Source organism: Amphibalanus amphitrite, unplaced genomic scaffold (assembly GCF_019059575.1).
Source record: "Amphibalanus amphitrite isolate SeventyFive unplaced genomic scaffold, NRLGWU_Aamphi_draft 000679F_arrow, whole genome shotgun sequence".
Taxonomy (NCBI): domain Eukaryota; kingdom Metazoa; phylum Arthropoda; class Thecostraca; order Balanomorpha; family Balanidae; genus Amphibalanus; species Amphibalanus amphitrite.
The window spans coordinates 286,505-310,029 of NW_024882173.1; the positions used below are offsets into that span (position 1 = coordinate 286,505).

Consider the following 23,525-nt stretch of genomic DNA (forward strand, 5'->3'; position numbering starts at 1 on the left):
GCCATTTCATCAACCATGTCAGTGTTGCCCGGTATTATGTGGTGTTATGCTGCTGTGCGGCGCTGCAGTCGCCGTGTTAGTGTTATGTGCGAGACTGCAGTCTTCAAGGATACTGTTATGTGACATGTTGCAGTCTCTGGTTCAAATCCTCTGTGTCAGTGGTATTGATTGCAGTTCAAACTAGCTTCGGTGGCCCGTGGCTTGGTACTAAAATTTAAAGAATCATTATGACAAGTTCCCAGACAGCTAAGCTATAACGTTTAGATGAGAACTTTTGCAATGCCCCTGCCAGCTGTACTAAGAGACCATGTAAGGCGTCTCAGGTAGCTGTTCTAAGAGAGTCTGCCTACTTTCCCAGTGTCTGTACAGTGCAAGGACACCCGGATCGTCGTCCAAGTGGGCACCAACCGTCCCTTCAACGGCCGTATCTACGCGCTGGGCCGCTCTGAGACCTGCAACGTGGCCGTGGTGAACTCTGATCGGTTCCGACTGGACCTCAGCCTCTCCGGACAGGACTGCAACACTCAGTCCATCGTGAGTCTAGCTCTGTAACGCTCAGTCCATCGTGAGTCTAACGTTGTGACACTCAGTCCATCGTAAGTCTAACTCCGTAACGCTCAGTCCATCGTGAGTGTAACGCTACAACACTCAGTCCATCGTGAGTGTAACGCTACAACACTCAGTCCATCGTGAGTGTAACGCTACAACACTCATTCTATCGTGAGTGTAATGTTGTGACGCTCGGTCCATCGTGAGTGTAATGCTACAACACTCAGTCCATCGTGAGTGTAACGCTACAAGTTACAACACTCGGTCTATCGTGAGTTTAACGCTGTAACACTCAGTCCCTCGTAAGTTTAATGCCGCAACATTCCGTTCAACACTGTAAAATTGGTCAACTGTGAGTTTTACAGTGCGACACTATCAATGGCAATTTTTACGTGAAGCGTAATTGAACGTTATGTTAACACGCTACAGCAAAAGGTTCGTGGCGGGCTAGGCGAGAAACACTCGTTAAGTCATGATAACGCTATTACTTAAATACCACCCGGCCGTTTCCCAGGGCACCGTCTACTCCAACACAGTGGTGGTTCAGCACCACTCGGTGGTGATGACCAAGACGGACAAGATCTACAAGGTGCGCTGCACCTACGACATGTCCTCACGCAACATCACCTTCGGCATGATGCCCATCAGGTCAGTCCCCAGTGCATTGTTGGAGCATCTCCATGATCTTCTTTAGGCACTCAACATGTTTGAACTTCGTCATGTTTCCTTGAGAATGCAGTGATCCAGTGACCCCAGACATAAATTGAGAAGAAAAATATAGATTCTGGGAGGACCTTTGGAAGAAAATGATTTGAACGAGAATTCGAACAACACTTAGCGTCTTCCTTCCGTTTAAAGTTGTTCTTTACGAATATCCAGCTAAAATAACTATACAGAAAAAAATCGACTCTGACGCAACGTCTAGAGGATAATTTGCCAGCCCTCGCGTTCCTAGATATGGATGAATAACTCAGCTTATCTACCATTCTTTGTGCCTCCCCATGCTTTGAAGTGACTATCCTGGTTGTTAGAAAGCATAGTATGTGACTAAAAACATAAAATTTTGTTTGTTTTAAAGTTTGTGTGCTTAGAAAGTCCGCCGTAGACAATAGCAGTAACGTTCTTTTCACATGAGAATAACAACAGTCAAACGACGTATACATTCGGCTAATATGCCGTTACTGCCGTTTATGTTATTCTCATGTACGAAGAACATGTGGACCTTTGTGACTGACCATTGTGAGTGTAGCACTAGACCCCCGGGCACTTAGCTATAGTGTAGTGTAGTTACACCACACGTCTCCCCTTCCAGTCAAGCGGCTCAAGATCCCAACTCAGAGTTTTATGACCCTAACTTTGACGCTGAGTCGATGGGGCAGCTGCTGATTCGGTAAGAGCCGGTCATGTGACCCCTGTGTGTTAACCCCGCTGTGACTGACACGCACGTTTTGTGGGCACCGGGTGAGAGAGCGAAAGGGAGCGGGAGGGAAGTAAGAGACGATGATATGAGTGCGCGCTGCACGGGGGGAAAGGGAGAGAAACTCAGGCGTCGAAACAGTGGTGAGACGGAGATGTCGTGAGAGGTGAGGTGGTAGCTAGCTGAGCACGCTGAGATCGAACCATTGTGACTAACGCTTGACTGACAATTTATGTTCGAGGTAAAGTATGGACGCTCGTCTGTGTCTGTGTTTGTACCTCTCTACTAAAAACCTGTAATGAATCCATTACTGAAGTGCCTCAAGAACTATGCTCTTGGGAGTATGCTGCCATTCCAGCAACAAGAGGAAATATTTTGTATTCCACAATCTACATATTACCCCCCATTCTCGACCTTGAGAGGTAGCATATGTACTTAACAAAATAAGCGCCCCTTCCAGAAAAAAGTAGCGTATCATTGCTCATTATTGGACTAGCTTTGTATGCACATATATTTCCTTCTGTATTATATCAAAACGTTGAATGCATGATACTTGTAAATATATGCGAACTCCGGATCAGTAATGTATATTTCATCAAACAGACTGAGTGACAAAATAAATATGTCACCTGATACTGATTGGACGTATCTAAAAATATAGCTTCTCGTGCAACGAATATCCATTTTATTCTGACTTACAAACAATTGGCAATTTATGTGGTAACACATTTACCTCCATAGTTCTTCCAAATTTAGGTATATTTGTGATTTAAACAACAACAGTGATAAATTAAAAAGCAATTAATTTCATGCCTGTAAATTTCTGTCTTTCATCGTTTGAAATCATGAGAAGAAAATAATACTTGACGGTATGCTGGCTCATTTCCATTGCCGCGCTTATGTGATGCCTCCGATATTAATTCACCGATCTTGCAGCATCACACCCAACACTCATCACTCTCAACAGTGCACCGCTAGTACGACTTCCCATAAATTCACAGTACCTCAAAGTGCAATACCATGACGAGACCTTGTCCATTTCCCAGGGACCCGGACATGATTTCGATCACGTCTGCGCCAGCCGCGCCTCCGCCTCGTATCTCCATTCTGGACAAGACCGGTCAGGTGGTGGAGACTGTCCGAATTGGCGACAAGCTCACCTTCCGCATCGAGATTCCGTCCAACAGTGAGTCGGGCACTGCCTGCACGCGCCAGGGGCGAATGGAGGGTCTCCTGTGAACAATGATTGGCTGTTTGGCGCTGACGATGCTAGCACCAAACCATCTTATTTTGACTGTATGATAACGTACTCGCCCATCGTCCTAACTACTGATCAATGGGGTCATCAAAAATGATGCTAAGATGGCACATGTGCTTCACAATGGCGTGTGTTTACAAACCTTGCCGCTCTGTTTCAGCGCCTTACGGCATTTTCGCTCGCAACTGTGTGGCTATGGCCAAGGACGCCAAGAGCACTTTCCAGATAATCGACGAGAACGGGTGCCCGGTGGACCCCAACATCTTCCCCCGGTTCACGTCCAAGGTCTACTCCCTGGAGTCGATGTACGAGGCGTTCCGCTTCACCGAATCCTACGGCGTCATCTTCCAGTGCAACGTCAAATACTGCCTCGGAGAGTGCGAACCGGTGAGTGGGGTAGTTGATCACAAAAAGCTGCTTATCCAGGATTCCTTACGGTGACGTGTAAGTGGCATGCCTGACCAAATATGCCTTCTTGCTCCCTTGGCACAAAATACAACGCGATAGCTGCAGCGATCCTCTCGGCTGTGCTTCACTGACCCCCCGCCCACCCCCTCACCCCCCTCAGGCACAGTGTGACTACAATGGCAAGCAGTTCCCGTCGTGGGGCCGCCGCCGGCGCCGCGCGCTGAAGCCCACCATGTTGTCGGAGGATCCTCGCGACCCCGAGTCGATGACTCTCAGCCAGGAGATCATGGTGCTGGACTTTGGAGACGAGGAGGGCGTGGGTGTGCAGCGGCAGCAGCAGACCAGTCGGCCGGAGGTGCAGCTGCCGCCGTATGTCACTCAGGAGGCCACCTTCGGAGCCCCGGCCGCTGCCAGCGCCGCCGGTGAGTGGTGACCCCGTGAGGGGAGCGACTATTGACGTCGGACGTGGTGTGTAGAGGTGCTCTTTGCGCGTTTTCTGTCTGGCGTGATGCAGTTGACCGATGTGAATTAACGGCAGTAAACCAGCATTTCAAACAACAACAATGTCATTAGAGTTGTGTGGGCCACTTTTTAAGATGGAGCCAGATAAATGCGTGATACAGTTATCATACATTTACCGTATCATTTCTCTGTTACATGTAAGCCGTATTTTCATTGCAACTCCGTTTATTTGTTTTTACTTCAGGCATGGCATTGACGTTTGTTTCCAATTTCCAGACCACTTCAGCTTCACGAACGAGAGTGTCGAAATGCTGGAGAAGTGCCCCACGAAGACCTCCGTTCTGGCTCTCTCCGTCACCTGCGCTCTGCTGGTGCTCATCTACGTCTGCAGCATCTTCTACCTCTTCATGAAGCGGTGGATGACCCGCAACAACAAGGTCCTATAGAATGGAGACGGCGCCAGCCGATCGCCGGCCGGTCTGACTCGCCGTCTACCGATTCGAGAAGACGGCAGAAGAGCCGACCCGACTCGCCGCGGCCAGGGCAGTCCGAACGAGCCTGATCCCGACAAATAGTGGTGGGCTCTCGTGGCATTACAACTGTGCTTTTACGCAGTGATCGCATTTGTATGTACAGAGGACGCAAGGGGAGCATTTAGGTGCAAGTTATTGTTGATGTCCCGCGTCTCCGTTTTTTTTATAAGAATGATGCGATGGATGAGTGCCTTAGAGCTTTGACAGTAACTTGCATCTGGTGATTGTTAAGAAGCTTCCTTGGAGAGCGGTTCTTTTAGTGTTGTTTCTGAGACCTGAGACGATTTGTCGTCTGTAACTGAACAAAGGCATTCTTCTCACACGAGTCTGGGCGATATTTATTGTGGGCATAAGCAGTTGTTTTGAGAATACGTATCGGATGTAGACGTGTGTCTTTGCATCTTTGTGTAACATATGCCAGTGTCGATTGTTAATGAGTACCTAGTGTCGATATTTTGACCTTTTGTGATGTTCTTTATTCAACATGCACTAGTTTGAGATGCCTGTATCGGAAGGGGTTTGAAACAAACAAGGTTTTTGTTGAGATTGGTGTGTCATAAAACAGAAATCATCTATAGCGTGATCACATGTTCAGTAAATACTCTAGAAACGATATCTTGACGTTTTTTTTCAACAGACAGCCTTTTACAGATGTGTCGACTTTTGTCTATATTCTGCAGTGGCTGAGTTTCTTTGTGCTCGCCTTTCTAGTGCAAGTGTGATGTAAGGATATCACGAAACATGGTCAATAAATGATATTTATAATAAAACCAAATAGTTTGTGAATTATGTGAGTACAGCTGAAGGCACGGATTGCATGAAGATGATCAAGGGCACCAAACGAACATCGTCTCTGCATGAGCACCACCGTAAAAAAACGTATTTTATGGGAAATCCGAGACGGCCCTTTTGAAGAATTCATTAAGCTGCGTCTATCCATGTCCTTTATTTGTAATTTTCTTTAACCCGGCAGGCAGTGGGCCTCCCGGCTACATCCGCGCGGTGGGGGGGGGGGGCATTCCCCCCCCCGTATCTCCAAAACTACCGGACGGATACGGAAAATTCAAACGGCGTTCGATAGCCCTGTCAAATTTGTCGAGGGAAACCAAATTTCATTGACCTCGGGGTCTCCGATGACGTCAGAGGTCAGGTCAAAGATAAAATGTTTCACCGTTCACGTGTCTTCTAGGGAAAGCGCTATAACATCGAGTAAAACGCATTTTGTCGGAAATCAGCGATAGGGCGTCAGTTGTCTACTACATATGTTGCTAGTAGAGGTCACTGGTCATACCAGGTCAGGTCATAGGTCAGGTCACCAGGTGTCACCACATGAACCCAACTTTACTAAGGTTGTGCGATGCATGTTTTATGGCCAATTTTTCATTTCCAACTCGATGGTGCTGGTTATAAGACCATCAGGTACGGTTTAGGTCACTTCCTGGTTGAGGTCAGGTCAAGGTCAGGTCAAAAAAGGTCAAATTTCAAAGTTGTTAGTTTTGCATAAAATGGGTATTGATTCGATGTAGCTCGTCACGGGGAGTCTAATGGTGAGCTTTGTTTTGCGCCACGAGGTCTAGAATTGCTAAAAAATTGAGTTTGAAAATTTGACGTCATCAATTTTGAAGTTTTTTCGCTATAACTTTGGCAACAAAGAGGTATCAATCTCAAATTTGGTATGTAGATAGAAGGGGTGGGAACTATCACATAGATTTCGTTTTTTCCGAAATTCAATTTTTTTAATTTTTCGGCTATTTTATTCAAAAAAACTATTTTTTAATTTTTGGGGTCCAAAGCCAACAATTTCAAAAATCCGAGATTACAGTTTTGTAGCCCTCTTAATTCTACACCTTTTATGTCAACAACATTTTTCTGTATCTCTAAAGCTGTAGGCCTGACAGCTCTTCCCGCAAAACCTTTTTTGGGCCGAAAATAGCAGAAATGACGTCACTCTGATGTCATTAGCGGCCCACCTATCATAGCCTTTGGAAAAATGTTTGATCACAATGTGCAATAGCTATTCACGGGAGGGTACTGAAAGTTTGGTGACGATCGGCGAAGCGGTTCTGGAGATATATCGAAAAAAAAAACTAAAGGGGAGGGGGGCAAAAAATGCCCCCCCCCCCCACCGCCTGGAAGGTAAAAGCTTGATTTTTGGTGAATTTTTCAACAAATACCATTTTTGACGAAAAAACATGTAGTTACATCAATAAAATAGAGATATCTCAAAAAGTAAATTTGCATAAGAATTTGACAAAAGACGTCAAGAATTTGACAATTGATGAAGGAGAAGGTGAACGAAATTGCTCTCTAGCGCTGTCAATCTATATTTTTTAGACGAATGGCTGCAGATTATGTGGTTTTAGCATATGACGAGCAAAACTGCTATCTCAACTCCATTCGCCATGTTAGACATGAACATGTCCCTTTCACATAACACCAGCACCAATGCTGAACACGGGGTGAATAACAGTGTCCTGTTTAGACGAAACACGCGAGCTGGCCCTTCTGTACCTAACAAATAACTGGCATAGCGAACATCTCAGGTATCTCCTCCTATGCGGAAAAGGCTGCGGCTAGTGCACGGCGCTGGTTACGGGGCCGACAGCACATTGTGAGGCGGGGCCGGCAGTGACGGCGGTAGCGACGGACGGGGGTGGAGGCAGTGCGTCGGCAGCGCCGGCCGAGGGAGGGCGGCTTTCTCTGCGCTCTCTCCGACGAGTGTAGATCTTCTGGGCACCCTACTGATCAGCCACAATGGTAAGTCCAGCTGCTAATAGATATTGTGAGGGATTGATTCCAACGATGAGTTGTCGATATAACAGCGGCTATAAAGATAAAGCAGTTAAAAAGAAAATATTTGAAGCAATTATCATGTCATTATAGTTATGCTTTTGATTCACTTTAATTTTTCAATTATTGCATACGAGACTGCAACTTGCAAGGACCAACGAGTAACACGGATCGTATTGCGAATTTATAGGCACCGCAATGTGACTCTACATACTGTTAGGTACATGCAATTTGTCATGTTCGTATCCTTTTCGTATTTGTTTGCCCCTTTCTTTCTTTATTGTTTTTTTTTTTTTTTGAATGATTTTGTGCCTTTTCTGAACTTCTATGTGACTTCCTATTGACGTAACAGAAAGTTTTGGTTTTGTCATAACTGATCAAATCCACGAAATAGCGTTTGAACTTTTGCACATAGGGTTACTTTTAATTAAACGTACGCTTTTCAGCCACCACTCGTAAATTGTTTCCGTTTCTGGAAGCGAAACCTAAACCAATTAACAAGTATTTAGTAGCCGGAAAGCGCACGTTGAATGAATATGTCTAGTCGTAAAAGCTTAAATCATACATGATGTTCCTATTGTTTATTCTAAACCGAATACTATGTGGATGGATCGGCTTTCTATACAAAATCATGCAATAATGTTTTAAATTCATCATAGATGCTCCAAAAGAACGTCGTCAGTGCTTTCAGTGTGGAAACAAATTACAAACTGGAGTTTCAGGCACAAAACGAAAACTTGAGATGGTCACTGAAAGCAAACAAAAACGAAAGACACAAGATTTAAAAAAAAAAATTTAGCTCGAAGGTTTGAATGGACGGATTGACAGAGCCGGAGCCCACGCTAAGCAGAGCTTGTTGCGTAGAACCCGACCCCTACCATCCGATCACGCAATTCCGGGTAACGGGGGAATTTAGCCGACAGAGTTTAACGTGCCCTCCAAAGCCGGACACGGCCTGTCCCACTCAACTGGCTTCAACTGGCTGCGGCTGCTCCCACCAAACGCAGACCATCCCCGTCAGGAGTCTCAAATATCGAGCGCCGGAGCGTCTCGAACTAGGGCTCTCACTACCGGGTCCGGGAGTCCAATGCTCTACCAACTGAGCTACGGGACAGACAAGTGCGACACGATGCTTTAGAAGTTGGGAATGCTACAGATCAGAAAAACGTTAACGCCAAATGAGACAAAAATAGCATAATGACATTATATTATGGCTGAGGAACGTTCAACTCTCGAGATAAATGTGCTAAACGTGATATAAGCGTTATTCAACACATGTATCTCTCTTCCCCAGATAATGCTGAGGACTCGCGTGCTGCCACTGTTTGGCTTGGTGCCTCTGGTGGCCTGTTTCGCGGGACCTCCCTTCGAGCCTGTCTTCTTCGACGGCAGGCCACTTGATGGTGAGTTATCCGGTACGGATCACGCCATATCCACATTAATCATGCCTTAATCGTACCTAAATACGACCTACCTTGACTGTTTCAATGCTGAGCAGTGGGTTCTTCTCTGCTGACCCTGAAGCGGCCGATGCTTGGCTGCTGGGCTGCAACATCACGTGACAAAAACTCCACCCATATCCTTCCATCCTGTCAACACCACCTGCTCCTTCCTGTGCAGACTGGCCCACCGGTGCAGGTCGCGCGGCACGCGGCGCCTCACACACGCAGGTCGGTAGCGGAACACGTGACCTCTGACCCCCCGGCGACCCCGTCGGCGCGTCCTGTGACGCAGCCGTCCTGGGTATCGGTCAGATCCGGTGACCCGGTGACCTATCGAGCTCCTGCCGTGACCTCCGCACGAACGAACTGAAAACAGCTGGTTTTAATAGCCTTCAGAGGATATTAATCAGTTTTATGTTTCCTTGCTATACTTAATTATTTGTAGTGAATGTGTAGGATACAGAATCTAGATCAAGCAGAGTTTTTGGGTCAATTCATGGTCTATATATATGGGCTAAGACCGAAATATTTTTGAGCGGTGAGGATGTGGTCAATGGCTGCTGTTACCAAGCAACTGAGCCTGTTGAGCAAAGCAAGATGATTCGAGGCACTATCTGCAAACCGATAAATCTCAAGGTAATGCACCTCAGATAGACCATCGTCAGCGGCTAAATCATACTCACGCAATTCGCAATTCACAAGGTTGAAAGGCTGTGATTATGGTTGTCATGAATCCGAGGGTTGTCAGGATCTAACCCTGAATTAACTGCAGTGAAATGAATCGCAGGCTGAATTTCTCACGCCGAAATCTACATACATTTCCTGACATAACGGGACATCTTTTGACTTGCAGCCGATCGTTCTTGCCCGAATTGCGATTCACAAGGTTGAAAGGCTGTGATTATGTACCTAGTCTCCAAGTGTTCATTAAATTGCGCATGTTATTATTCATATGATTACCCGTGGCGGGAATTGAGAGGTAGCTTCGACGTCTTTTCAAGCCAACCTTATTGAGCTACCGTTTATTCGACGCAAGATGTTAAATCATAAGAAGGCAATGAAAGGTTGGTAACGATAGGTCCAGTGATTCAGAAGATATTGCAGAAAAAAAAAACAGAAAGAGCTTTGTAAATGACTTCCCAGTCAAACACGAACCACGATTTGGTCAACACAAAAATATCCCACTGTAAAGTGCGGCGAGGTAATAGGCATGTTCCTGTAATCGAAGTGCCATTATCGAAGTGTTCATAATGGCTGTTTTTTATTGGTGATCTTTTTAGTCTCTTAACTTAAACCGGTCAGGGCCTGCGTGCCAACATTTGCGCAATATCATTTCCTCCTAAATGTGGGCCAGATATCGTCAAGACAAAGAGGATCAAAACAATCAGAGACCTACAAAACAATCAAAGAAGTAATGCCGCAAAGAAGCGGTTCGACCTTGAGTTTCAAGGCTGAACTGTACCTCAAGAATCTCTTATCTGACCCACCACCACGGTGGCTTGTGGTCGCGACTTTCACAACAATGGCTGGGCCGGCAGAAGCGCCACACAGATCGCATCATTGTTGCAGCTCTACAGGCGAAACGGTGCTGGTCTGTCGCCGCTTTGGACAACAGCTCTAAGGGCACTGGTTTCTCCCAGTCAGGGAAACCTAGAAAATATCCCCTTTTATGAGCGGACGCTGTGGAATGCGCGCATTTGCGAAGTTGAGAAGACACCTCCAACCGGAGAAATGGTACTAAGAAGAAGCTTATGTGTGTCTATAGATATTATACCTATACGGAATACGGATTGCATAGACACCTGCTATGTGACTGAGTGACTCACTGACCGAGATATCTCTGCAGTAGCGGGAGAGGCACATAGTGCCAAGCCCTGCACCAGTCCTGACGGGGCGCGCGGATGCCTGGGAGGGTGTGTCACCGGTCCACCTCCTGTTCACAAGCAGAGCACGAGTTTCCAGGGCCTGTTCCTTCCCGTTCCGCGTGTACGCCAGCGAGAAAATCTGCCCGACTGTTCGCGATCGACTGCAAAATCATGACAGCACTGCGCGGGATATTTCTTAGATCAAATCTGACACACTTTTACCAATCGGAAGACGCAAAATCGTGAGAGCGTGGGATTTTATTTCCCAAGTTCGGTGCGTGAGGCTCGAGTCACTTGTAGAAACTGGGAACCAGGAAACAAGTTAACGGATCGCCTTCTGTTGTTCACATACTCGTATAATGCCGATGCGCAGCCGTGGGGGGGGGGGGACAGGTCACGTACAACGTTATCAATCAATGCGAGCGACTTTAGCGAGTTTCATAGTTGAGCGAACGTCATTTGAGAGAACCATTTTCAGCGACTGGCAGCTTAGCGAATATCAAATTAAGCGATTATCAAATATAGCGATTACCAATGAAAGCTATGTTTCAGCGACATCTTTTCTCAAAAATTCCAGCGGTTCGATTTCAGCCCCCCCTGCTGTTTGCCAAAAATGATGACCAAACGTATGTTCAGAGATTCATATTGCTTGTGCTGTTTTTCGCGAAATTCCCCCACTTGAATTTGGATCAGTTCCCCATGTTGTACAATTTGTTCTTGCCCCAAGCAACGTACGAATTTCCAGATATTTGGGTGAGGTCCCTGAAACATAGACTAGATCCCCCTGTGCCGTCTCTCGAGTTTATTATTGGTCCTTGGCATTCCTTACATCGTCCTATCACGTTCCACATTTCCAGATCAAGGTGGATCAAGGTTGCAGAATGAGGCCAGATATTTTTGTGGTTTCCATTCTTAAAAGCAAATTTTTAATTTGCCGCGCGCAGCTTGAAGCATGACACATACCAAGCGGGTATTCCAAGGGCAAGAATTTCCGAAAAGTAGCAAATGATTGACTTCCGTCGCGTTCGGTTTCGCTGTAACTGTGTTCGCTCAATTGGTCCCCCATTGACCTCCACATATTCGCTCAATCTGGTTTCGCTGATTCTGGTCATCGCTTGAGTTGATAATCGCTGTGATTGAATTCGCCGACTTGACAATCGCTGAAAGAGTCAATCGCTTAAATTGATAATCGCTGGAAAGGCTTCGCTCAAGTGTCGTTCGCTGAAATGACGCTCGCTCAGGTGTCGCAGAACCGTTATCAATGCTGAATGCAGTGTGGTAGCCGGTAGGATTGGATATCACATTACCTGTTGGAACTACATTGATGAATGGCTACAGGATATAAAAGAAAGAAGAAATTTAATTCATTTGTCGTCAATGGTCAATGGTCAATGGTCAACAATAGCATTTTATTATCAAATCAGCCAATGCAATGATCAACCATTAGCAGTAATGCAACTTTAGATATGAGGGAATGATGAACATGTTTATCAGGGTGATAGCCACCATGATAGATAATAACCGTTCTTGATGGTCTTGTCACTTTTTACAGCTCACAGTGATATGAGTCACGCATCTTGGTATCTCCCTCCGCATTTGAACACCGATACAATGCAGCTGTGGCTGCTTGAATCGGTTTTGTGCTGGTTGGTTGCAACGAGAAATCTAACCAAAAAAGTGTTGATTGGTATATTTTCCTACATTCAGCGCTTGTTAGCCTTCGTGATTTAGAGGGGAAATGTAACTCTTTGGCTTTGCTGTATCCATTTACGTCGTAGCTCAGACCAGATTATATGTTCTGAGAAACAGCCCAAGTTGTTCCTGAAAACGCGCTGATAGCAGAGCTCGACAATATCGCAATACTACAGTGGCGGAAACAGCAAGGAAAACTGAAAAACGGCACGCGAACTCCGCTGCATAGGTCAACTTCAAAATGTATTTTCGCTATATATAAAACTGTATTACTTTGGAATTCGTATGCTTGCCAATAAAGTGTCATGAATGGCTGTTTGCCATAACGCTTCTGTTGTTTATTATTCCAGCAATTTGCTAAAATGAATAAAAATTCCTATGCTTTCAGTAAATAAATATCTCCTTAGACAATGGGGTGGCTTATTTTTAAATTGAAACGGCTTCAAACATATCGTTTTTGTATTTTATTAGCCTATGCTTACCTCCTGGCTTACACAGCCCCTGGCGCCTGTCAACCCCATGTCGACCCCTCACGACAGAGTCGGAGCCCATGAGGCGTGCTCGACGGCCGTTTGCGCGACAATGCTAACCGAACCGACACGGTTTCGCCTTCCTAGCCGACCTGGCCGGCTTTTTCAACGCGCCCCATTGCTCGTAGTGTTTGTTGTGGTGGGCAGAGCCGCTTTCGCTTTTCAAGCGGAAGGCTTTCCCATGATACAGTTGCCTGGCAGAGAGGAAAGGGAGAGTGCGCCCCGGGCGGGAACGGCCGTGTCAGTAACGAGGTGTTGGGTTCCGTGATTTGATCTTCACATGCCAGAGGCGGGAAACGCGAGCAAGATCCCGCCGCGGCCAACTTCCCGCTCGCGCTGGGCCTGGCCTACGGGTTGAAGTTCGTTTTTATTGAATTGATGGATGAAGTGTGAAGCAAATGAACACAAGCGTAGCATGATAATCACCAGTACTTTCTTCTTTCTTCGTTGTATAAAGGAGAAGAGTCCGGATGACTGGCATCAAACAAACGGGGTGAAACAGCCACAAACAAATTACAATTGTCATTGTTCGCGCTTACTTGGTGAGAGCTGAGAACTCAAATTCAACGAGACCATCATGCTTTATTGGAGACACCCGAACGTAAACTTCCTTATAAACATAAGACCCACCCGAATTATATCATGGCTCGTATTCCTGCGGAGAAAACGCGTGGGAAAAGCGCCTTAATCACCGCGGGCTTTCTAAGGGCGAGCCTTGCTGGCCTCTCGGCACCCAGCATTACGTCTCTCGTCAACTTTCGCGCGCTAGCGACGTGGCTGATGAGTGCCTGCGTGGCGCCGTGGCGCGCGGAGTGCCGAGCAGTGGCCGCCCCAGGTCAGGAAAGTGGGCCTCGGGTGGTCGCTGCGACCCGGCGACCCGGGCCAAATTACCGAGCGGACGCTAAACCGGTTCGCGGTGGCGGCTTCCGGTTGTAGGACGCCAATTGGCGGCTGTGGAATTGATATGCACTGGCCCTGAGCTCGTTATTCAGATTCCATTAATCACTGCCCGGCCATTTGTGAAGGAGTTGAATTGGCACTCTATAGCCGTTTTCACGACGGGCTATCCGGCGAGTGCACCTAATTTGACCAAGTCTGCAACTAATCTTTTTACGGCAAATATCTTTATTTTAGGAATTTATTTCAGTGTATTAATCGATGATGCTCTATGATAATATAACAAAGCAGGCATATGAGCAATTAGTGCAGCCCTAACTGATAGCTACTAAGAGACACGCTGAATCTGATTTGACCAAATCTGCACCTAATCTGCACCAGATGTGCACCAAATGTGTACCAGATGGCCGTCGTGAAAACGGCTTATGGTGCGACTATGTTTAACAGTGGGTAGGACTGATAAATCCAGAAGGAATAAAAAATATGGATGAATGACAAACTACTAAAAAAAGACAGAGCAATATCTAGTACTTTTGCAACCTCATGCATGACGTTGCATACATGCATCTCAAAGCCGTCAATTTAATTAAATTAATTTGGTCATGTATGACGTTACATGACAAAATTAGTAGAAAAGATTCATGAATCTACCGCTCAAAATTCACACTTAGCAACGTTATGCGCACTGAAAAATGTCAAAACAGCCTTTGAACGGGCAGCTTGTCAACGACTATGTTCTACACGAATTCAAATGGAGTGACTTTAGTGTTGTTTAACCCTCGCCGGCCGAGGGGGGGGCGGGTGCCGCCCCCCCCCCATAGGGTTTTTTCGCGATAGCTCCGAACACGCTGGCGATAGAGAGCTGAAACTTGGCATACCTGACCTTTGATCCAAGCCGCATCTTTTGACACCAACCGCATTTTTGGGTCAGGTCAGGTCACTGACCTATGACGTCATAAGTGAACCTCTGCACGGTCTTCAGATGTCGCAACTTCGCAACGCCCTCACTGCCAGAGGAGATGTCACAGGGAAATGAAACTTGCAGGATCTAGTATCCATTATGAGTCCCACAACTTGTATATCTCGGATTTTTCCTAAAGGTCATATGAGGTCAGGTCATTTTCGTGACCTCACCATTATAAGTCAATGGGGAAAAATGAAAACTGCTATTCTGGCGCCGGGAACGATCTCCAACTATCTCAAGCACACAGAATCGTGATTTGATGCACTCCTTGCAAGGTTAGATGCGTCACTTTTGCAATGTTGACCTTTCGTGACGTCATTTATGACGTCATCAAGGTCATATTAGTTTTTCGTCAATAACTCTTGATCAAATTGAGCTAGCGAGTCGGGAAAGCCACCAATGGACTCAGAAAGACTTGCCGAATCGAATGATATGCGACATGACCTCTTTCGACCAACCTCGTGACCTGGGGGTGCTGACCTGACCTTGACCTGAGGTCAACACCCCAAGTTGACCTGACCCAGACAAAAAGTATATCATTCGACGCGCCTGAGCGAGGCGAACACGATGCTGCCAAAATCGGCGCTCTGCGGCCGTTTTTTGCGAAGTTATTCACCAAAAACGGAACCGTACCTTGGGGCACTTGACCTGACCTCAGAGGTCACCGGTTGACCTAGGACCTTAAAATCGGGTACCAATCTCTGCGTCTCGTAACGGCGCACACGCTCGTTTTTTCCGCGACGCGCTAGCTCCACCAGGGGCGAAACGGCGAGGGGGGGGGGGTCGTACCCGCCCCCCCCCCCTCGGCCGGCGCGTATGTAGAAAACCAATAGGTCCGGCGAGGGTTAATTGAATTGTTGCCGTCAAAGTCGTCAATTAAATTAAAATTGATTATTTTGTTCTGACAGCAGCACACAAAATTTGACATTTAGCTATATATATTTTCCCAAGAATATAGCTAAATTGTAAATCGCATACCTACAGGGTGGACCAAAAAGGATGGAAACATTTTGAACTCGCATAAAACATGCATTATTGCATGCATGTGACTGAAAATGGTACCAAACGAGGGTACATTTCGTGGAAATTCATAACGGCATCACTCTCATCTGCTTTCTCTCGTTTTCAGTCTCTCACAGGAAGTGTTCGAAGAGACCGCCTTCGCGAGACAGGCACAGAGCGGCCGGTCTGGTGGCTGACGCGATAGCCCGACCACACATGTTCGCTGGTATGGCTCACACAGTCTTGGTGATCGCTCTCTTCAGGTCACAGAGACCTTCCTTGTAGACCTGGCCCTTGAGATAAGATGATAAAGAAGTCACTGTACAGCAGCAAGGTCACCGAAATGGTGTGCCCTCAGCGGAAAAGGAATCGTGGGTCCACTTTGGTTCGAGGAAGGGAGCGGCGACACCGTGACCGTCAATCAACAGCGCATACCAGGCGGCGCTGAGGAAGTTCTGAGAGCGAGTCCAAACGAAGCATGGCAGCCTCATTATAGACCTTATGTGGTTCCAGCAAGACGGTACGACTCCTCACATCGCAAAAACAACGCCCAAGTGCATCGAAAACCACTTCGGTGACCGGCTGATATCCCGCGGTGCCAGTCGGAACTGGCCTACCTGCTCATCCGACCTGACTCCTATGGATGTTTTACTGTGGGGTCATCTCAAGGGCCAGGTCTACAAGGAAGGTCCAGAAAGCCTCTGAACTGAAGAGAGCGATCAGCAAGGCTGTGTGAGCCATACAAGCGGGCTATGCGTGTCAGCAGCCAGGCTGGTCGCTCTGTGCCTGTCTCGCGAAGGTGGTCACTTCGAACATCTGCTGTGAGAGACTGAAAACGAGAGAAAGCGTATGAGAGTGATGCCATTATGAATTTCCACGAAATGTACTCTTGTTTGGTATCATTCCCAGTCACATGCATGCAATGATACATGTTTTATACGAGTTTAAAATGTTTCCATCCTTTTTGGTCCACCCTGTAGAATACTGCTCGTTATAGTGAGCTCCTATACAGAAGCTAATGCTGACGACATAACAATGGTTTCGAATTTGTGCAGTTTTATTATCCCGGTCTGCATGCTGGAATGTGGGCTGGTGCAAGCCGCAGGTCCAGATTTCCTCCGAACTGTGTTATTAGACCAGGCTTTGTGCGTCCATATGATTTATCTGCTACTGTGCACACTTCCCAGTTTTGCAATATGCAGTCAGAAATCAGGAACAGAGACTGTCACCACACACACCAGGCATTCAATGACAAGTCACGACCGGTGGCAGACCGTGTTCGTTGAAAATTATTGCGCTTTGCTGTTCTTTGAGAAAAGAGATTTGGATGAAATGCGACATGTTTCAGCAATGCCGATTCCTTACATATGGGGCGTTCCACGACAAATCGACAAATAAAAAATTAAATTTGCACCCTCATATTTTATTCTTCGTTGAAAACTGGTGTAAGGGGTTTTGATGGGCGGGGAAGCCAGCTGTGGCAAGGATTTTTTTCTTCGAACAACGGTTTCCGAAATATAGCCTCGGGCAATTCCTGGAGTTCGCGCTGCAGCCCTATGTTTGGCGGCCTATAACTCAGAAACTATTGTTTTTTTTACGATAAAAACTTCATATGGTTCAACACACAATCAATCAACAAACATTTTGGCTATCTCGGATTTTCAATTTTTGAAAATTTTGATCACGTGACCTTTTGTCCTATTTTTCGAAGAGTGACCTTGATATTTTCCCCACTGAAAGTTGCAATTTTGTCTGATGATGATTAAAGCCTTATCAATTGTCATTCATATGCCATAATAAAAAAAAGTGGTTTTCGCCCTGCGTTGACCTCAGGTCAGGTCATTTTTATGACCTGTCCATTATTACGAGCGGGAGCGACAGCGAGATCTCGAGAATAAAGCAAGATAACTTGACAAGCGGTAAACGGTAAAGGGTACACACGGATAAGGTCTATAATTTTTATTGAGGTCATTTTCAGGTCAGGTCAAAGATGACGTCACAGGAGCTAAAAGGAAGTCAAAATAGCGGCACTATACATATATATGAGGTTTTTCTCGAATAACTTTCAAGGTATCCCAGCTAGGAACAAACTGATAGCACCATCGTGATCCTCTCGTCGATCCGCATCGAAACATATGTATGTTGACCTCGAAAGGTCGAAAGGTCAAAAGTTGACCCTAGGTCACGTGATCTAAGGTCAACTTTTGACCTTTCGATCTTTCAAGGTCAACATACATATGTTTCGATGCGGATCGACGAGAGGATCACGATGGTGCTATTAGTTTGTTCTTAGGTGGGATACCTTGAAAGTTATTCGAGAAAAACTTCATATATATGTATAGTGCCGCTATTTTGACTTCCTTTTAGCTCCTGTGACGTCATCTTTGACCTGACCTGAAAATGGTCAGGTCAACGCAGGGCGATAACCACTTTTTTATTATCGCATATGAATGACAATTGATAAGGCTTTAATCGTCATCAGACAAAATTGCAACTTTCAGTGGGGAAAATATCAAGGTCACTCTTCGAAAAATAGGACAAAAGGTCACGTGATCAAAATTTTCAAAAATTTAAAATCCGAGATAGCCAAAATGTTTGTTGGTTGATTGTGAGTTGAACCATATCAAGTTTGTATCGTAAAAAACCAATAGTTGCTGAGTTATAGGCCGCCAAACATAGGGCTGCAGCGCGAACTCCAGGAATTGCCCGAGGCTATATCTCGGAAACCGTTGTTCGAAGAAAAAAATCCTTGCCACAGCTGGCTTCTCCGCCCATCACAACCCATTAGACCAATTTTAAGCAAAAAACAAAATATGAGGGTGCAGGGCACTTGTCGATTTGTCGTGGAACGCCCCATATGTTAGCAAAATCTGGTTAGGTACGTCGTATAGTATTTTTAGTGTGTCCATTGTTAAAAGTTGTCCGACACTTATAGACTGTGCTGGCCTCATGACCCCGTCACTGCCTATGAATTCCAACAAATCAGATTTCCCTTGCTAGTCTCCTTCCTTGTTTAGCCACTTTTACTCTGTCGGTTACCCAATGGCCTGCTCCAATCGCAAAAGATATGGGCTTGATCTATGTATGACTTCTACGAAAATTTGTTGAAGTGTTTATCTCTGATGTATTTCCTTTACCGTACAATATCGACTGACAAGCGCGCTGCAGCGCTGTGTAAAAGTATGCGAGCATAAAGTTTCTAAATCCACCCAAGTCTTGTTTATTAAATATATGGACTGTCGTTACTCGATATACTCACCACTCATCATTACACCAGCCCCTCACTCTCGCGCCCGGAAGCGCGTACAGCTCTCTAACAGCGCCGTCCTCCGTTCCAGGCGAGCTGGTGTTCGGGCCGCCGGTGCTCGAGCGGCGCCTGGGTCGACTGGAGCGCCACGCGCCGGCCTCCTCCGAGCTCACCCCAGACGGACTGCTCGGCGCCGACCCCACACAGGTGGCGCTGGCGGAGCTCGTACGAGAGCCGCGCATCGGCGAGCGCGTGCGCACCCAGATCAACTACGCGGCCGGCAAGCAGCCGATTGTGGTCAAAGTGAGCCCGCGCCCGTACGCCCCGCTGCCGCAGGTGGAGAGGCCGCTGGGAGCGGCTTCGGCGGCGCTGCCACACCCCGTCCCGAGTCCATCGAGACCCTTCCAGGGTTCCATCAACGGCTTCAAGCGACCTGAAGACGTGTTTGGACCAGGTCCAGGCTCGTTCAACTCGTTCAGCAGTGGAGGATCGTTCAGCGGAGGAGGATCGTTTGGCCGACCGTCTGGTGGCCGGCCCGGTAATCGGTTCCCCAGCCGACCAAGGCCCGTGGTGCGTCCTGGCTTCGTCATCCGCGACAACCCGCCGACGAGCCCGCCGTTCCCCGAGACAGTAACCGGGCCGCCGTACCGTCCCCCGCCCAACGGCGGACTGCGCGAGGTGTACCGACCCAAGCCGGAAGGCCCGTTTTTCGTTCAGGGTCGCGACAACCCGAACCGTCGCGGCCTGCTGGCTGAGGAGGTGGCGGTGAACGCCGTCGGCGAGCGGCCGCACCTGGCCCTGGTGGAGGTTTCTGACCGCACGGAGCGGCCGATCGGGGTCTCCGAGACGCCCGTGTCCGGTGGCCGGCTGACGGCGCGCGGCCCGCTGGACGGCGGAACCATGCAGCTGACCAACGTGCACACCGTGTCGCGCGTGCAGCGGCCGCCGGGAGCTGGTCAGAGACATGGCCGGCTGCTGAACGGGTTCGCCGCCGGCGTGCTCGGCTTTCCTCCGACTCCGCCGTCCGCTCCAGCCCCGCTGCAGATCGCTGCATCAACCATGGAGCCGGCAGAGATCTCTTCAATCGCGCCGAGCGGTGCTGTACGCTTCACAGACAGCCTGAGTCTCACTCTGGGAGGTCCCGGTCTGCCAGGTCGACCGCCGATCAGCGTAACCCCTGCCGGAGGTCACGGTATCGTCTCCCAGATCCGCACAGCCGGTCCGACGGCCCCTGGATTCCTGGGCACCAGCCCTAGCGCGTCTGTAAGGTCGAGCAGTGGCAGCAGCACCTCTAGACGACCGTCCCCCACGACATCGCATGGCAGGTCGAGGAAGATGCCCTCCTCGAGACGTCCCCCGGTCACCGCTGGACCCACCGGACTACCGTTCCTCCCCGGACGCTCCAAAAGCGTCACTCCGGCGGGACTCGGCGTCGCCCAGGCCCTGACCGCCAGCCCGCCCACTCCCCACCCGCTCCTGCAGTTCACCTCACCGTCTGCTGCCCCGTTCACGGCCGGCCCTTTCGGCACCACCGCCGCTCTGACACAAGGTCCCACGGCGTTCTCACTTCCGAGCGGACAGCTCTCGTTCCCCAGCGCCTTCGGTGGTGGCTCTCAGGGCTTCGGGTTCCCCCCTGTGGCCACGCAGAGACAACTGGGAGCAGGAGGTCGCTCGTTCAACGGTCAAACTTCTCTCAGCCCACCCCGCTCACCCATTCCCGCAGGACCTCGTCTGCCCGACTTCATGTCGCGAGACAGTCTGAGACCGAGCCGACACGGTCAGGGCAGGGTGGCGGGACCAGCGCTGCCTTTTGAGAGCCCCCCGGCCGCCGGCAGTCAGCAGACATTCGGTGCCGTTCGACCTCCGTTCCAGAATCAGTTCGACCCTCGTGTCCGCCGCGGCTTCCAACCCAACTCAGGACTGGGGCTGGGGAGGACGCTGGAACAGGAGTTTGCTGCCGCTTTCGGAACTGATGCATTCCTTACTGGCAACACGCAGCAACCAACTGCGTTTGGTGCGACAGGAGGGTTCCAAAATCAGCTTGGTCTGGGACGTGGTCAGGGCGCAGTGAATCAGGGTCTCTTCCCGACGGCTGGCACCCGAGGCAGGAGTTTGTTCAACTCACCCTCCGGCATTGGCGGTCGCAACAACGGCTTCCCCACGACCGCCGGCGCATTCAACAACCGCGGGCAGTTCCCAGCGGGCCGTGGCGGCAACGGCGCCTTTTCCTCACCTACGGGACCCTCCACCAGGCGGGGTCTGTTCCCTGCGACACAAACTGCTGCGAACAGGAACGGTCTGTTCCCGTCATTGACCAGTCCTTCCAGTCCCCTCAATGTGTTTCCGACCACATTCTCAAACCGGGGAGTTAATAACGCCTTTGGCTCAGCGTCTACTCCTTCCGGCTCTCTGAACCCATTCTCTACAACTCCCTCTGGCCGCAGCACCAACGGTCTGTTGCCGTCACTGACCTCTCCTTCGACAACACTCAACCCGTTCTCCACCAACCCAACCCTGCAGGGCAGAGGAAACTTCTTCACATCCCCGACCCGCCTTCCTAACAACCGCGGATTCTTCCCCACGACGCCGTCCTCTCAGCGCGGACTGTTCACGCCCTCCGGTCGCTCCACCTCTCGTGGCGCCTTCCCCACCTCTCAATCCGTCCCCACTCGCTCGAACCGGTTCCGTCCATCCACTCCGTCTGGCTTCTCTGACCTCGACCGCGGCGTGACGCGCGCGGGTCCGACGATGCCCGGTCGCAGGCGAGCCACCGAAGACTTCCCGCAGGACTTTGAAGAGGAAGTACGGTACTTTGAGCCTCCGGGTCGTCAGGCGGCGCTCAGTGACGAGCGTCTTAGACAGGCTTCGTCGGCCTCCAGTCTGGCGGGCACCTCTCTGGCGCTGTTAACGGCCACCCTCCTCCGGATGATGGTCTGAGGAGTGTGTGCTGTGGAGAGCGAGCTAGGGAGTGACCCCAGCCACCACAGGAGCAGCAAGCAGCAGCAAACCGCCGACTTAAAGGGACCCTCCCACCTTAACATTAGTTTTGAGTTGAGATAGCCAAGTTTGCGGCCAGGCTCAGAAACCACCATTTATCCTCGTCGCAGCCCCCGCAGCTTTATGGTGTTCAAGAAATTTCTTCCCTTTACTTGCAGGGTGGGACCAGCGTGGTCCCTATCTCTTAACCATTACGGGAATCTGATGACGTCATCAGGCTTTCGAACTTCCGTTAAATGTTTGACTAAAACGTTTTGTAGCACGCGGTGGTATATGCTGCTTTGCGCGCAACAAATGCCGCACTTTCAAATAAAGTCGCTAGGAACAGCGGAGATCCCAAAAAGTAAACAAAAGTAAAAGTCTAATATCTTGAAAACCAGTGAATATTGTTCGATGAAATTTGGTAGATATTCGTTTTTGCCCTTTCTGAACCGAGCGACATCACTTTCATGCCAATTCATTAACTTTTTTGAAGGTGGGAGGGTCGGTGGCGATGTGTCGATTAGGAGCGATTCAATGGTGAGATCTGTCCGTTCGCAGTTGTGTGCGCTGATCGTAATGAGGATAAGAGGCTTCAACGTGTGGGATGTGTCTAGGGTAATGCATAAACACAACGAATGGCAAAACCTATGTATAAGACGGATGTTGTTTGTATTCCTTCCACCATAGATAATATGAATCATGTTGGACATAGATTCATGTTATCTATGGTTTCACGCATTATTGCAGCTCTGCATATTATAGCGGCGTTCTATTGATTAAGGTGATTGTTATGCAACTTCAAAGTTCGGAACGGAGCCGAATTGTCACTTATTGTCATTGTTAGTATGTGTCGTTGTTTAGACACCACTGTTTTAGACTGTATGCTTGCCATGTTTGGATAAGTGATGAAAGTGTCAAGTATTCATACATTTTTTGCTTATAGATTCACATGTGTTTTAGCATATATCCGCGTAAAATATTTATACCAAAAAGAGCACATCATGAGCTGATGAAGAACTGATGACTGATGATTATTTATACGCGTTCGTAAATAAATACATAAAACCACTTGAGGCTTTTCGGTAGTATGGCGGTGAAAACGTCCGTCAGGACACAGGCTTTGTTCATATTAGCTTTGGTTATTTTGGTTATATAATGTGTGCACTCGTAGCCTCTACCTATGATTGGTGCGTTACAACCTTTCACAGTACAAACATACTTTGAAAAATCAGTCATGACAGGGGATCAGGCCTGTCGGAAACAGATGATTGTCTGTCTGACACAATCCATTGTAAAAAAAAAATCGTTTAAATACATGTTCCTAACAATACTATATATACCATAAAATTCGCAAGACGATGCAAAAATTGGCATTAGCTGGTTCTTCAGTGATATGAAAGTTAATTGACTCCTTTCAGCAGCTGCAGATAAATACCTAAATAAAAAGCGCTTATTGTGCGAAGGGAACTACTTAGATTTTGGCTGCATTG

The 23,525-nt window shown here is 48.2% G+C and overlaps 2 protein-coding genes across 7 annotated transcripts in view; both read left to right on the forward strand.

Moving 5' to 3' along the window:
* LOC122364481 overlaps positions 1-5,397 on the forward strand; it is a 39,548-nt gene extending 34,151 nt beyond the window's left edge. For 3 of the 6 annotated variants that reach the window (XM_043334878.1, XM_043334876.1, XM_043334880.1), the window contains 7 exons: positions 359-534; positions 1,064-1,197; positions 1,862-1,939; positions 3,013-3,152; positions 3,385-3,611; positions 3,793-4,054; positions 4,371-5,397. In XM_043334878.1, coding sequence (XP_043190813.1) covers positions 359-534; positions 1,064-1,197; positions 1,862-1,939; positions 3,013-3,152; positions 3,385-3,611; positions 3,793-4,054; positions 4,371-4,540 — 1,187 coding nt within the window. In that variant the 3' untranslated portion in view covers positions 4,541-5,397. The remainder of the gene's footprint in view (positions 1-358; positions 535-1,063; positions 1,198-1,861; positions 1,940-3,012; positions 3,153-3,384; positions 3,612-3,792; positions 4,055-4,370) is intronic. The other 3 variants (XM_043334881.1, XM_043334879.1, XM_043334877.1) reach the window with 1 other exon arrangement.
* Positions 5,398-7,288: 1,891 nt separating this feature from the next.
* Positions 7,289-23,129, forward strand: LOC122364498 (collagen alpha-1(I) chain-like). Its single transcript, XM_043334917.1, has 3 exons — positions 7,289-7,384; positions 8,712-8,820; positions 19,148-23,129. The coding sequence occupies exons 1-3, from the start codon at positions 7,382-7,384 to the stop codon at positions 21,991-21,993; spliced, it is 2,958 nt and encodes a 985-aa protein (XP_043190852.1). The 5' UTR covers positions 7,289-7,381; the 3' UTR covers positions 21,994-23,129.
* The last annotated feature ends 396 nt before the right edge of the window (positions 23,130-23,525 follow it).